The 13,350-nt window shown below is 50.5% G+C and overlaps 9 protein-coding genes across 9 annotated transcripts; 5 read left to right on the top strand and 4 right to left on the bottom strand.

The window, feature by feature from the left end:
* Positions 1-822: 822 nt before the first annotated feature.
* On the top strand, positions 823-2,348 carry BX661DRAFT_146877 (uncharacterized protein; the record flags this gene model as incomplete). The annotated part of the gene is made up of 3 exons (XM_051533195.1): positions 823-1,187; positions 1,610-1,893; positions 2,092-2,348. Coding segments are annotated over 3 exons (906 nt in total), but the record flags the coding sequence as incomplete, so codon positions are not given.
* A 188-nt stretch (positions 2,349-2,536) lies between these two features.
* Positions 2,537-3,246, top strand: BX661DRAFT_189482 (uncharacterized protein). The gene has a single exon (XM_051537578.1). The coding sequence runs from the start codon at positions 2,628-2,630 to the stop codon at positions 2,970-2,972; it is 345 nt and encodes a 114-aa protein (XP_051388626.1). The 5' UTR covers positions 2,537-2,627; the 3' UTR covers positions 2,973-3,246.
* Positions 3,247-3,391: 145 nt separating this feature from the next.
* Positions 3,392-5,103, top strand: BX661DRAFT_189478 (t-SNARE). Its single transcript, XM_051537577.1, is given in 5 exon segments — positions 3,392-3,839; positions 3,955-4,001; positions 4,099-4,378; positions 4,554-4,722; positions 4,734-5,103. 5 exon segments carry the CDS (start codon positions 3,620-3,622, stop codon positions 4,993-4,995), a joined length of 978 nt encoding a protein of 325 aa, XP_051388625.1. The 5' UTR covers positions 3,392-3,619; the 3' UTR covers positions 4,996-5,103.
* BX661DRAFT_189476 (uncharacterized protein) lies at positions 5,099-6,116 on the bottom strand. Its single transcript, XM_051537576.1, has one exon. It carries the CDS (start codon positions 5,904-5,906, stop codon positions 5,103-5,105), a length of 804 nt encoding a protein of 267 aa, XP_051388624.1. The 5' UTR covers positions 5,907-6,116; the 3' UTR covers positions 5,099-5,102.
* Positions 6,117-6,168: 52 nt separating this feature from the next.
* BX661DRAFT_189475 (uncharacterized protein) lies at positions 6,169-6,861 on the bottom strand. Its single transcript, XM_051537575.1, has one exon. The coding sequence runs from the start codon at positions 6,662-6,664 to the stop codon at positions 6,395-6,397; it is 270 nt and encodes an 89-aa protein (XP_051388623.1). The 5' UTR covers positions 6,665-6,861; the 3' UTR covers positions 6,169-6,394.
* Positions 6,862-7,175: 314 nt separating this feature from the next.
* Positions 7,176-8,205, bottom strand: BX661DRAFT_146886 (inorganic pyrophosphatase; the record flags this gene model as incomplete). The annotated part of the gene is made up of 2 exons (XM_051533197.1): positions 7,176-7,865; positions 8,029-8,205. The coding sequence occupies 2 exons, from the start codon at positions 8,203-8,205 to the stop codon at positions 7,176-7,178; spliced, it is 867 nt and encodes a 288-aa protein (XP_051388622.1).
* Positions 8,206-9,696: 1,491 nt separating this feature from the next.
* Positions 9,697-10,500, top strand: BX661DRAFT_146863 (t-SNARE; the record flags this gene model as incomplete). Its single annotated transcript, XM_051533194.1, has 1 exon — positions 9,697-10,500. A coding segment is annotated over one exon (804 nt), but the record flags the coding sequence as incomplete, so codon positions are not given.
* A 282-nt stretch (positions 10,501-10,782) lies between these two features.
* On the top strand, positions 10,783-12,575 carry BX661DRAFT_189468 (t-SNARE). The gene is made up of 2 exons (XM_051537574.1): positions 10,783-11,015; positions 11,332-12,575. Exons 1-2 carry the CDS (start codon positions 10,986-10,988, stop codon positions 12,367-12,369), a joined length of 1,068 nt encoding a protein of 355 aa, XP_051388620.1. The 5' UTR covers positions 10,783-10,985; the 3' UTR covers positions 12,370-12,575.
* A 119-nt stretch (positions 12,576-12,694) lies between these two features.
* Positions 12,695-13,350, bottom strand: BX661DRAFT_173721 (ferritin-like superfamily; the record flags this gene model as incomplete). The annotated part of the gene is given in 2 exon segments (XM_051533892.1): positions 12,695-13,164; positions 13,180-13,350. Coding segments are annotated over 2 exon segments (641 nt in total), but the record flags the coding sequence as incomplete, so codon positions are not given.

Here is a 13,350-nt window from a genome sequence, read left to right as displayed (position 1 = left end):
TTTTGCCTTACGTATTTGCGCTCTTTTTTATATATATTTTTTATTTTCTGTAGACAGCAAAAGCCTGGAATTTCCTCATCGTAGTTGCCAGCGTCTCCACTCGTTTTACTCTTTTTATATTTATATTACATTTGCACTTTAACAGGGCTGTAAACACATTTTGTTCCTACCAGCGACCGCATAAATTTGGCTATTGTTTAATTTCACTCTTGCTAACGCCAGCAGCCAGCCATCCAGTCAGCATATATTAGCACAGCGCAGCGAACGACTAAATACTTTAGTTCGCAAAGACAGCACCCTTCAACCTTGCTGTTCTACAATTTATAGCATATATTTCAATTCGCAACAGCGACGACGACCGGCCGCCAAGTGTGACCGCTCAGCCATTACAGCACATATCTCCGCCTGACCACACATTTGCACCGTGTGCTTGTGTGTGTGTGTGTGCAGGCAGCTCATTTTTTCTAGAGGCCCCTCTGTTGCTCATCCCAGAATCCGATTGCGTGCCGTGCCATTGACCGAGCGCGCCCCTTGGCCACTTGACTGCGCGTAGCTTCATTCTCTGCCTCTCTTCATTGGCATCCTCTCAACTAGCAATCCCTATTTTCTATTCTCCCACACGCTGTTTTACTATCCTTTCATCTCTTTATCAATATTCCGCTTTATTAATTGCCTTTTCAAGTCCGCCTTGGCTTTCTTCTTTTATTTTATTCTTTTTTTGCTCAAGCATCTGGCTTTTTTATCCATCCCGCCAGCTACACGGCCACTCTGGCCACATATTACGCCCACTCTCAGTCAATCGCATACACCAACACTACGGCTATGCGCGAATCCAATTTTCACTTTCCATCAACCAACAAGGCATGCGTGTCTATCACATCCGCACTCTACGATCGGCGAGCGCTCGACTGCACAGCAGACCTGCCTCTAGTCAACTCACTGTCGCATCTTAATTACCTCACATCGTCCTCGGCGCGAATCCGCGAAATTCTTACCACTGACGGCGGCCTCGAGCGCCTCGTGCGAATTCTGCGCACCACGCGGGTGACCGAGGATACCCTGCATAACTGGAAGTGGACCATGGCCTTCCAGTGTGTTGTGAACGTTGGCGTGCGAGGCACAACCGATATAAGGCAGCGCGTGGTTCAGGTTGGCGCCGTGCCGATACTTGTCGAGATCTTACATGCGTATCTTTTGGGCACTGAAGTCTTACGCCTCGAGCAAAAGGTGGGCGAGGCGATGAATGCATTGTCAGAGCGCATGAACATTGCCAAGGTTTTGGACTTTTCTGCACTTCCAGACGCGCCGACCTCGGACGAGCATGCCGCAATCAACGACCCGTCAAACACGGTGGTATCCACCCACATCCTTGCGTCTGGCGCTAACCACAGCACTGGCGTAACCTCCTCGCGCGCCGCGTCAGCAGCGGTTGCTCGCAGCAATGCCCAGGCTGCCGCTGCCGCTGCCGTGGCGGCAGCTACGGGAATTAACCCAATCCCGATTACAGTCCCGCAGATGCATCAGCAAGCACCCGTAGCTACCAACAATGCCAACCGGCAGCAGACGCGCCGCGTAGGTGAAGGCATCCACCCATTGTCCAACATGTCAGCTACTCGGATGTCACGGCACAAGGCGCTCACGTTGCCATTCCCGGGACGCACATGCCTTACAACAGCAATGCCTACCTTTACAGTGAGCAGGAGCGGCTCCAGGCTGAATACGACGCAGCGCGCCGCCGACTGCAGGCGATCAACCACGTAATGTATCGGCACGACGACGTGGTGCTTACACTGCAGCTCCTTGCATACCTGACCAAAACACCCTCCCAGCGCCAGCTGCTCCACGAATGCCCGCTGCTTTCTGCCCATATCCGCATTCCGAGCGGCACCGATGGTTCCGGCTCTGCTGCCAGCGGCCCTGGGAGCAGCAGCACTAACGGAAGCAGTGTAAGCGGATACGCCATGTCCAGCGACTTGGAAGACGCAGTTCAAGCAGCCCAATTTTCGGCACAGGCAAACGCAACTGCCGGCATACCGGCGCCTCGGCGGCGTAAGTACGCACGCGATGCTACTGTTGATGTCTTTTCGATAGTAGAGCGATTCACCGTGCAGCGGGCATTCCCCTCCGACATGGTCTACTGGTCGGCCATCGTGATGCGCAACAGCTGCCGCCGCGACGAAGCCCGCAACAATTGTCGCCAGTGCGCCTATCTCAAGTGTCAAAAGTGGGAGGTGCGCCAAAACGAGTTTGCAAAGTGCCGGCGCTGCCGCAAAGCCAAGTACTGCAGCAAGTCGTGCCAAAGCAAGGCGTGGCAAGAGGGTCACCGCAACTGGTGCAGCGAGCGCAACCCATCAAATGCTACCAATCCAGGCTCTATGGACGACGAGGTTTCAATTACTTCTGTAACCGCTGCTGCAACAGCAATGCCGGCCACCATGCCTCCTCCTGTTCAGCAGCATCAGCAACAGGAACAGCATCAGCATCAGCATCAACATCAGCAACAACAACAACTGCATCATCAACAACAACAATTGCAGCAGCAGCAGCAGCACCACCAGCAACATAACGCATATTATGCCCAGCAACAGCAGCCAAATGCATATGCCGCGCCCTTGGCTGGGAGGCCGATGTCTGCCACGAATATCTCTGTTGCTGACAACCAGGTCGGCACTGCAAGTGCCATGCATAGCTCGCCGTCTCTGCCGCAGCTGACGCCGTCTGATTCCGTTCCGCCACAGCCTGAGATATTGCACGGCGCGAACGCAAGCGGCCTATCGCACCCAGCGCAGACACACGCGGACTATGCCAGCACGGACTATCGGCCAGCAGCAGGCGGGCCGGTGACATCGGTTACTCATGAAAGCCGTCTTCACCACCCTTATCGTTCGGCATCCCAGGCTGAAAATTCGCAGTCCGCAGCCGCACGCAACCGCAGCCGTGGCCGTGCCCATGGTCACGATCCGAATCTGTAACGCCGGAATGTGCCTCAGGAGGGATGACAGTACATTGAAATGATGCCGTCATCGTGGCCGCTTGCTGCTGATGAGCAATGCGTCTGTGCTTCCCTCACTGTAAAAAAGAAATTGTTGTGCAGCATCCATCCATGCGTGTAGCGGCAATGCTGCAAGCCCTAGACGTCTGTTACTCCGTAACGCACACAAGTTATGCATTTTTATTTTTATTTTTATTTTTATACATTTCGTTATTATTTTGTTTTATTTGATATATGCAAATTGTCGTTTGTTCTACGTATGACCTGTGCGCCCGAGGACCGGCCAATGATAATGTGAAAGCAGTGTCCGTCCTTAGATCGAGCAAACGCCATCTTAGGTGCACCTTCATGGAAAAAACAAGACAAAAGTGTGGCAAAAGAAAAAGAGTGATTTCCAGTGTGTATTTTTATGATTGAGTTTTTGCGTTTTGTATCTTTGTATTTTCACTTTTCTTTTCGTGTCGCCAATTTGCCATACATCACAACCGCGCAGTTTTTTCTTTTGGCTACACTTCTTCTCATCTTCGCATTTATTTTATTTTTTATCGAATTTACGTTTAACAAACGCGCCATTCCACATCAGCAGCATTCATTTATATACACGTCATTCGCGAATTTACTTTTAAAATGGTCGTTGCCAAAGCGAAAACCTTGCGGGATAGGACAAACGAGTACAGATCTCTTACCGCCGCACTGCGCAAGCGCCAGCAAGCCACACCGCCTGCACCTGAGCCTACCAAGGGCAAGTCGCTGGCCAACACAGAATACAGCGAATTCTCACGACACGCCGGCGCCATCGGAAAGGACATCCAGGACACGACACTGCTTCTGGAAAACCTGGCAAACTGTAAGTGAATTCCTTTGTTTGGCGAACTTTTTTGCAGCCCTTATGCATTGGTATGTGTGCTTGACTGGTATGCTAAACCATATGCGATAATACTGTGCTTATACAAGCTTTGTAGTGGCGAGGGGGAAGACAATATTCGACGACAAGACTAGCGAGATTAATGTAAGTTTTTCAACACAATGCAAATGCCGGCTTTGTCCAGCTGCTCTCCTCAAACTATGTGACTAACACACATTGTTGTTCATATTGTGCCTTTTAGGCGTTAACAAACCAAGTAAAACAGAGGATTGCCACTCTCAATGGCAAGATTATGTCGCTACAGTCGCTGCAGCGCAGGCAAGGTGGCGACGGACAGCAGGTGTCCGAACATCACTCCAACATTGTCGTGTCCCTGCAGTCGCAACTTGCGGGCACATCGACAGTATTTAAAGACGTGCTGGAGCTGCGCAGTGAGAGCCTCAAGGCTTCTGGAAACCGCAAAGACCAATTCATTGGCACAGCTGCCGCAGCTGCCGGAAACATGGCGTTTTCTTCTACAGGTAATGTTTTAAATTTTCAATTGCATGCTTATTGCGCGCACACACGGTGTCGCTAACGCCATTTTGTTATTCTATACATTCTCAGTATGCTAACTCGCACCATATTTACGTCCGTACATTTTGTGGGTAGGCGTTCGCAACCGCCGCCAAAATGACAATTCGATCGACAATGTAGATTCGCCCTTGTACCAAACAGAGCGCAAAGTCCCGGTTTACACGAACGGCGCGTACCCCGGTGGAGCAGGCAGGAGTAACAGCGGCGAAGACTTTGTTGCGTTATCACTGCCAGAGATGGACGAGGCATCGAGCTCGCAGCTGATGCTAATGCAGCCCAGCCAGTCGTCGTATCTGACAGTCGATCTGATGCGATCAATTCAATAGAGTCGACCATCTCGGAGCTAGGATCTATATTCCAGCAGCTTGCGCACATGGTTTCCGAGCAACGGGATGTGGTCCAGCGCATTGATGCCAACGTTGAGAGCGTAGACATGAACATTAGTGCGGCGCAAAACGAGCTTCTTAGATACTACTCCACCATCTCGTCTAATCGCTGGCTGATGGCCAAAATATTTATGATTATTTTAGCGTTCGTCTTCCTCTTGGTGACATTTATGTAAACCCACACCGTGTACAGTTCTAGCGTGTGTTCACATTGCGCGTGCTGCGCCCAATGCATATTCCGGGCTTGATCATTTTAATAAAAACAATAATATTTTTGTACGGTTCATTCCAAAGTGTCCGATGTGTGCGTGTTAGCCATGTTGTGCGCGCTGTACGCGTTGTGAGCACGGCGCACAATGTAACCAAGCAGCCGGTGTATAATCTCAAATATCACCGCCCCCAACACAAAGTACGCGACAAAACAAACGATCGATAGTTTGTGAAAGTCGACTATGTCGCGCTGGCAGTGGCTGCCGTGGAACGAGTACTGGCCCTGATAGCGGTCATAGAACGATTCAAAGTACTCTGCCAGCTCAGACAACGGAGACAGCGCCAAGTACAGCGTGGAATAGTCTGGTACAATGTTTGCCCGGTTGCCGGCCGGATCGAACAAAAACGAAGTGCGCGCATTGGCAATTTCCTCCATTATTGCATCTTTAGTGAATAAGCGTGCCCGAAGCACTGTCCACGAGTACGCACTAGTCGGCTTGTGCACATCGCTTCCGGTCATAAAGATTAGCGGCGCTGAGGTACCAGTTGTCCGGCGAGTAGCTGTCGAATTGAGGGCCAGCATGTGCTGATATGTCGGCATGTCGAACGTTTCCTGATTGATGACTTCGAACCCGTCAACGCCCCATTCAATAAGAGACTGAATGCTAGGGTGGTTAAGCAGACGTGGGGCTTTGAGGCGGTTGAGTGTGCGGTTGGACCAAGGGATGTGGTTGACTATGACAAGGCCCCCAAGCTCATGCACCCGGCTAATTGCAAGCCTGATGTCATCGTCGCTGGGGAATTCAGAGTTGCCAGCGATCACTGTAGTGTTGATGTTGATAAAGTTCATATGTATGCGGCAATTAGAGTACTCCATGCCCGGGATCACCACAATCTTGTCAGCGTACTTGCTTTTGGCATACTCCTCTGCCCGCAGCCCGCCCTTTACTGTATTGTGATCGCTGACAATGATAGCATTGCAGCCCTGAGCAATGGAGTAGTCGACCAGCTGCTCGGGCGTGAGCCGTCCATCGGAAATGGTAGTATGAGTGTGCCCATCCAAAAGCACATTGTAGTCCGTGTAGGATGGGTCAAATGGCACCAGGTGGTCGCGCGGGTTGGTCTGCCAGTCAAAGGACATTGTCCCAAAGTTGTACATGTCTTCTCTGTCAGACTTGTACATTGGTATCATGAGAATGGCTAGTACAGCAAACAGGACTGCCATCGACACAAGTCTTTTTCCAACCAGGCAAAGGCAGCTGCGTGCCTGAATGTTTGAGTGACCCCTTTTTGCTGCTGCTGGTCGAAATTTTGCAGCAGCCCAATTGCAAACCGTGCGACATAGCCTTGTACGAAATCCGCCCATTATGTTTGGCATGTGTTTGTCTTTGACGCGATCATAGTCACAGCAGCTACCACCATTCCCACTATTATCACAGTTGTCAAATCTGCTGTTGCCCGGAACGCCCACGGCAGCAATGTCTGGCGCGGTTGGATACGGGTATTCATCGCTGCGTAAAATTCTGGCAGGCCTTGGTGTTGGGTCTTGGGTACAGCAAGTAATGGCGATCTCATCGCTTGTTGAAGAGTGCTGCCGGATGGAGCTGTTGTGAGATCGGCGCTGGCCTTGCGCATAGAGGAAAGTGGGCTCGTTGGTCTTGCGACCGTCGGGCGACATTCTCGCTTCCATTGAGTGACAAGTGGTTCCACCGTACCGTGTTGTTTGCTGTGATTAGTGAAGGAAAAAGGAAATCGATTGTTTTGTATTCGAGTCAATATATTGTTAAGGTATTTGCTGATACCGCAGCATATAGATGTTTTGCAGTGGTTCAGTATCAACAAGCTGAGAGTTTAATTCCAACATTGAATAAAATGCTGATGTTTTGCTTTAAACAGTACAAATAATACCTCAATTTTATTTTTTAAAAATTAATATCTATTCGCACATGGTCCCTGGAATCTCCATGTGCAATACTGGCAGCGTATTGTTCTTTGACATTGGCCTTCGCCGATTTCTATGTGGCCAAAGAAAGGCCCCCACACCAACAATATTATCATAGATAGCAGCAGGGTGTTGTGTTTGAAAGAAAAAATAAAAAATAAACATGCTAAATTTAGCATTTGTGTGTGGACTATACGGCCCACCTTAGATCTTGGATCCCGAGATGAAGAACCACTTGTGCAGAGTCTGGTCAATAACCGGGGCATCCTTTCTAATGCCGCTGGCGACAATCTCCTCAGCGTTGGTCTCGGAGATAGTGCTCGAGTTGGCGAGAAGGGTGTTGGCAAGAGCGATCTTTCCGCTATTGGTTTTGCCGCTGATAAGATCGGCCCAGGCCTCGGCGGTCTCCTTGACAACCTCGTTGGCATAAGCCTTGGGCTTAGCCTCGCCGCCAAATGCAAACTGGTTCTCAGGCTTGCCATCGGGGATCTTGTAGATGCGGAACCACTCGTTGGTGGCGTGCAGAAGGCCGGGCATGTAGCGCTCGATGTCCTCGACATCGTTCATCTTGGAGGCCAGGGGGTCATTGACGTCGATGGCCAAGACCTTCCAGTCGGTCTCGCCCTCGTCAATCAGAGCCATGACGCCCAGGATCTTCACCTGCTTGACCTGGCCGATGTAGCCGATGGCCTCACCAATCTCGCAGACATCGACGGGGTCGTTATCGCCAATGCACTTGGTGTCGCTGTTGGTCTGGTTGGGGTCCTCCCAGGTCTGGGGGAAAGCGCCGTAGTTCCAGATGTAGCCGTGGTGGGGGAAGGCGTTGCGCACGTATCTCAGCTTGCCCTTCTTGATGTCCTGCTTGATGGGGTTCAGCGCATCCTCCTTGCTGATCTATACATATACCAAGGCACAAACAAATGAAAACCACAACAACGCCTATATTAGTAATGGTAGTAGAGGCGATAACAAACACTATAAATGGCGGCGGGTTGTAACTGCAGCTTCCAGTTAGTTGGTTGGTTGGTTGGACAATTGCAAGCAAATTTAAACATACCTCCATCTTGGCATTGGTCCAGCGAGGAATCTCGACGACCATGTTGAAAATGCGGTTGGCCTCATCGGCGAAAAGAGGAATGTCGTGGAAGGGCGAGACAGGCTTGCCGTCCTTCTCGATGAAGACACGGTACTCGAGGGTGTCGGGCTGGCCAACAACGCGGGTGGTGAATGCCATTGCTAAAGCTAAATTTTCAGTTGAAAATAAAAGGGTAAAAAGATAACGCAGAGTGAAAAGAAAAGAAGAGAAGAATCGGTCCGAGCAGGATGATTGGGCAGGGTGTGGGGATTTTATATGCTGGTCCTCGTCACTTTGAGGAAAATCATAATTACATTTTACCTATTTGGCCTCTGCTCCTGCCCCTATTATTTCGAGCTGTTCTGACCATGCAGCTCATCATTTCGCGCTTAAAGCACGCACGCGCTTGCAAGGCCAGGACAGGGCGCACTTGCAATCCAGGGTTGGGGGCGTCCGGGCCAGCAATGTGTTTTTCGCGCCTATTTTTGCGTTGGCAATGTGAGCTGTTGCGAGCCGCCGCGGATGAAGCTCGGCTCGTGTCTCGGCTTTTTGTGCTTGGATGGATTTGGTTGTTCGATTTTGCCATGACAAAAGGATCTTCTGTTGTCAAAGTTACTCAGCACCAAGACCGCTACACCACGGCAAAGGTAGAATTGTATATTTTCTGCCTGTCTGTTTGAGAATAGTGGCGAGGCACATGGCCGACTGCCAAGTTTCCGTATAACAGAAGACAGGGAACAGGGCATTGGGTGATACAGTGAAATAAGTTTGGATCTGGGCACTCGCTCTCGTGCTTTTTTTGTGACATGAAACCTCCCCGCTTTGATAATATCAAGTGCTCAGAATGGGTTGGGGGACATAGGGAGCAAGTGGGAGGAGACACACAGAAGAGAAACAGCCACACAAACAAAATAAACCTAAATTCCAAACTTGTATTTCCAACCCAATTGTTGTCTCCCTCCACTTTTGGGCTCAATAAACGTAATTTTCCTTTTCTATTTTTAATTTTTTACTCTATTTTGCAATTGTGCAACAGCCCTCTTTTTTTCGCAATTTCTCTCGGCCACAACGCAAAGCATTACCGCCAACAGTCTTCTTTAAAACAAGAAGCACTAAACCGCGCGCACACACGCGTATACACATAAACACACAAATACACATACGGTATTGACAGCAAAATGGGTCGCGACAGGTTCAACGACCTCCAGGTTAGTACGCTTCTACTTTACACTCGGGTTGTACCATACAGCCGTTTGGCGAGTTATTTCCATGTTTTTAATAATGATGCTGCTGCTGCTAGCCCCCTCCTACTGCACACATTGGCGGTGCAGGCTGGGACTACTGGACGTGGCGACAGCGCTTTCCACTGACGCCCTTCTTCGTGTTTAATGGGCACTCACAGCATAAACAACAGAAAAATGAACGACAGTCATTTTCTTGTACAAAGCGTCCAGCTTCTATATCAGGCGGCTGGTTGATTGCCGCTGCCAATGCACACTACTAAACTCGCCCAAAGCCGCCCACTGGCTTCTTGCTATCTCCTTCATGCCAACCGATGCCTTTGAAACGTAGGGGGACAACGACCGCGAGGATACAGCTATTGAGCTGGGCCCACTCGACACAGGCTACAATAACGGCACCGGCGCCAATACCAACCATTCTGACGGCCAGTTCTTTTACATGCTAGACACGGCAACGAAGCAGATGGCGGATGTCGACAAGAATATTGACCGCATCTCCGGCTTCCACGAGCAGGCCCTGTCGGCAACCAGCGACACCAAGTACCGCCAAATTGCAATTGAGCGCGACTATCTCGTTGCAGAGACAAATGAGATGATCGCGGGAATCAAGCAGAGCCTTGTCGTTTTGGCGCGCACAGTTGACGACCCAAACATCCCGAAGAGCCAGCGCGTGGCCCAGGCAACGCGCCAGCAGACATTGGCGCGGAAGTTTTCCGAGCAGCTGCAGCGGTATCGCCAGATGGAGCACCAATACGCGCAGCGCAATCGCGACCGCCTCGAGCGGCAATACCGTATTGCGCGGCCCGAGGCAACCGACACGGAAATTTCCGATGCTATCAATAGTGATCAGGCCGGGCAGGTATTTGCGCAGTCCGTTATGCATACCAGCCGCATAGGCGAGGCTCGCCGAGTTTTGCGTGATGTCGAGGAGCGTCAGGACGATATGAAGAAGATTGAGGCGACGATTAGCCAACTAGCTGAGATGTTTGTCGAGGTCAACGAGATGGTCAACCGCCAGCAAGACATGATCGACAGTGTCGAGGAGGCCGTCGAGGAAACGCATGGTAACGTCGAGATGGGAAACGTCGAGACAAAGAAGGCTATCGTGTACCGCATCAAGGCGCGCAAGAAGATGTGGATACTGCTCCTCCTCGCCATCATCATCATCGTCATCATCATTATCATCGTCTACTTTACCGTAATTAAAAAGTAGACTGTGTTTTGCTGTCACTGCCACTACTGTTTTCCCTGCTGCCAATTCCAAGTGTTGGCATTTAGTTCCAGTCCGTTTCTTATACTATTTCATTTATTTTTCGTAAATATAACAAAGTCATCTAATTGTCCTCACGCTCCGTGTACACATAAACCGCATTGGGGGTCTACAATACTGCTGGAAAAAACCAAGGAAGTAACCAAGAAGAAGGAGCAGAATACATTGATGGGAGACATTGTAAAATTTCATTTACCTCTTTTTTTAGCGCTTTGACGCAAAAAATAAAGTCAGCCGTCTTTCTAAAATGCATGCATCGCTGGGATTGTGCTGAGCCTGGGTGGGGTTTTTTACCACCAATTTTTCTTTCTTATTTCGTGTGAATTCTTATTTTTATATACTTTACAGCGTGTAGCATTTTAATTGAATTTATAGCACTATTCAGTTCATCTAGGAGCACAACGACATAGAGGAAAATTTAGTTTAAAATGGCTCGTGACAGACTAAACGCCCTGGGAGTACGTATAGCAGCCAGCAAAAGCATACACACACACACACAAACTTGAACACACAATTTCATGTCCATGTCCATGTCTACGCGAAGCAACTGTGCCAGCAGGCTGCCAGTCTGCGTCGTCGGGGGGTTTTTTGGCGCAAATAGCCCTTTGAATGCACCCCTTTTCAGCATAGCTCGCCCTACCTTGCTTTGCCTCAACCATTTTGGCCAGAAGCATGGTTCGACTATGCGCGCATGGTAAACGTACTACTACTTGCTTGATTTTAAAACTGCATTGTATTGCTAAATTTAGAATGGCTATTTTTGTACTTGTGTAGAACGAAGGCTGGAGCGGTGACCAAAAGTGGCAAGAGCAGCCGGACGAGGACCACACCGCCATCCCAATGAATCAGCTTAACAGATCCGCAGGCGGTGATAACGGCAGATACAAAGGCGGTAGAGGCAGAAGCACAAGCAGCCCGCGCAGGGCAAACAATCAGGGCTATGGCCAGGGATACGACCAGGGGTATGACCAGAGGGGCTACAACAACACCTCTACCAGCAGCAGCCCAGACGACGATTTCTTCAACATGGTGGACAGCATTACAGGCCAAATGGCCGACCTGGACAACATAATAAAGGACATCTCCGGCCTACAGAATGGACTTCTTTCCATGGTCGGCGGCAGCACTCAGCACATGGAACAGACAGAGAGGCTCCAGCGCGAGGAGAAGGAGGCGAAGCGCATGGTTGTTGACATCAAGCAATGCCTAAGCAGCCTAGACGTTGTTATCCAGCGCGCAAGGGACGACCCCTCTGTGTCAAGTAGTCAGGCTGTCGCGCGCTCCAGCCGTCAGCAGGCGCTGACCAAGCGCTTTGCAGACCAGATATCGCGGTATCGCCAGATGGAATACGACTCGTCAAAGCGCCAGCGCGTCCAGCTCGAGAGACAGTACAAGATTGTCCGGCCGGATGCGACAGAGGAAGAGGTCAGAGACGCTGTGGACAACGAAAACGCCAATCAAGTTTTCTCCCAGGCGGTCATCAACACTAACCGGGCAAACAAGGCGAGGGAGGTCCTCAAGGACGTTGAGTCCCGCCGGCAGCAGATCAGAAACATCGAGCAGTCAATCAGCCAGCTCGCCGAGATGTTTGTCGAGGTCAACGAGATGGTCAACCAGCAGCAGCAAAAGTTTGATAACATCGAGGCTGCAGTCGAGGATGCGCACGTAAACATAGACAAGGGCAACGTGGAGACCAAGCAGGCCATTGTGCATACGAAGAGCAGCCGCAAGCTCAAGTGGTGGATCCTCTTCATTGTCATCATCATCCTTGTCATCATCGCCGTCGTCCTGTACTTCAAGCTTAAAAAGTAGGCACGTGAAGGGTGACCCGGACCCAGCTTTTGTCTTCTTTGTGTAGTGCTTTATATTTTCAGATTTATTTTGTTTTGCATTGTCTTGTTTTGTTTTGTTTTGATTGCGTCCTGGAGACGCGGGATATAAACCGACGCGCGTATGCTTACGCTGTACAATATGATTGCGTCCAGCGCGACTGGCGGAGAAGGGATGTGTTTTTGGCTAGAAAAATTATACATATTTTTAAAATAGAAAGGAAAAAGAAAACGAAGTGGTAAAAATAAAAGGGTGGACATGGGCACAGAGTCAACGCGCAAGAGGCGGCTTCGCAGGCATCGCGCGCTTAAAAGTCCTCATCGAGGTCAAAAACAGTCTCGCGGGCGTTGCCCTGGCTGCCCATCATGACGCCGGCCTTCTGGTAGTCGGAGACGCGCTTCTCAAAGAAGTTAGTCTTACCCTGCATGGAGATCATGTCCATAAAGTCAAAGGGGTTGGTCGAAAGGTACTTCTTGGGCTGGCCGAGGGCAACCAGCAGACGATCAGCGACAAACTCGATGTACTGGCACATCAGCTTGGCGTTCATGCCAATGAGTGAAACAGGCAGCGCCTCTGACAGGAACTCCTGCTCGATGGTAACAGCCTCGACGATGATCTGCAGGACCAGCTCGGCGGACGGCGGGTTCTGCAGGTGCTGGAACAGCAGGCAGGCAAAGTCGGTATGCAGGCCCTCGTCACGGCAAATGAGCTCGTTGGAGAAGGTCAGGCCGGGCATGAGGCCGCGCTTCTTGAGCCAGAAGATCGAGGCAAAGGAGCCTGAGAAGAAGATACCTTCGACGGCAGCGAATGCCACCAGACGCACGCCAAACTTGGCATCGCGGTTATCGATCCAGCGTAGGGCCCAGTCGGCCTTCTTGCGGATGCAGGGGATGTTGTCGATGGCGTGGAACAGGAAGTTGCGCTCCTGGGAGTCGCGTATGTAGGTTTCGATGAGCAGCGAGT

The sequence above is a fragment of the Kickxella alabastrina genome (assembly GCF_025024165.1).
Source record: "Kickxella alabastrina strain RSA 675 chromosome Unknown BX661scaffold_42, whole genome shotgun sequence".
Taxonomy (NCBI): Eukaryota; Fungi; Kickxellomycota; class Kickxellomycetes; order Kickxellales; family Kickxellaceae; genus Kickxella; species Kickxella alabastrina.
This window is presented reverse-complemented; position numbering and strand designations above follow the sequence as displayed.

Excerpts from the sequence above, each read along its gene's own strand:
- BX661DRAFT_189482 (XM_051537578.1), top strand. The coding sequence starts at position 2,628 with ATGTCTGCCACGAATATCTCTGTTGCTGACAACCAGGTCGGCACTGCA.
- BX661DRAFT_189478 (XM_051537577.1), top strand. The coding sequence starts at position 3,620 with ATGGTCGTTGCCAAAGCGAAAACCTTGCGGGATAGGACAAACGAGTAC. Across the intron at positions 3,840-3,954 it reads TCTGGAAAACCTGGCAAACT|TGGCGAGGGGGAAGACAATA; the intron begins GTAAGTGAATTC and ends CAAGCTTTGTAG. Across the intron at positions 4,379-4,553 it reads CATGGCGTTTTCTTCTACAG|ATTCGCCCTTGTACCAAACA; the intron begins GTAATGTTTTAA and ends TCGACAATGTAG.
- BX661DRAFT_189476 (XM_051537576.1), bottom strand. The coding sequence starts at position 5,906 with ATGGAGTACTCTAATTGCCGCATACATATGAACTTTATCAACATCAAC.
- BX661DRAFT_189475 (XM_051537575.1), bottom strand. The coding sequence starts at position 6,664 with ATGCGCAAGGCCAGCGCCGATCTCACAACAGCTCCATCCGGCAGCACT.
- BX661DRAFT_189468 (XM_051537574.1), top strand. The coding sequence starts at position 10,986 with ATGGCTCGTGACAGACTAAACGCCCTGGGA. Across the intron at positions 11,016-11,331 it reads ACAGACTAAACGCCCTGGGA|AACGAAGGCTGGAGCGGTGA; the intron begins GTACGTATAGCA and ends GTACTTGTGTAG.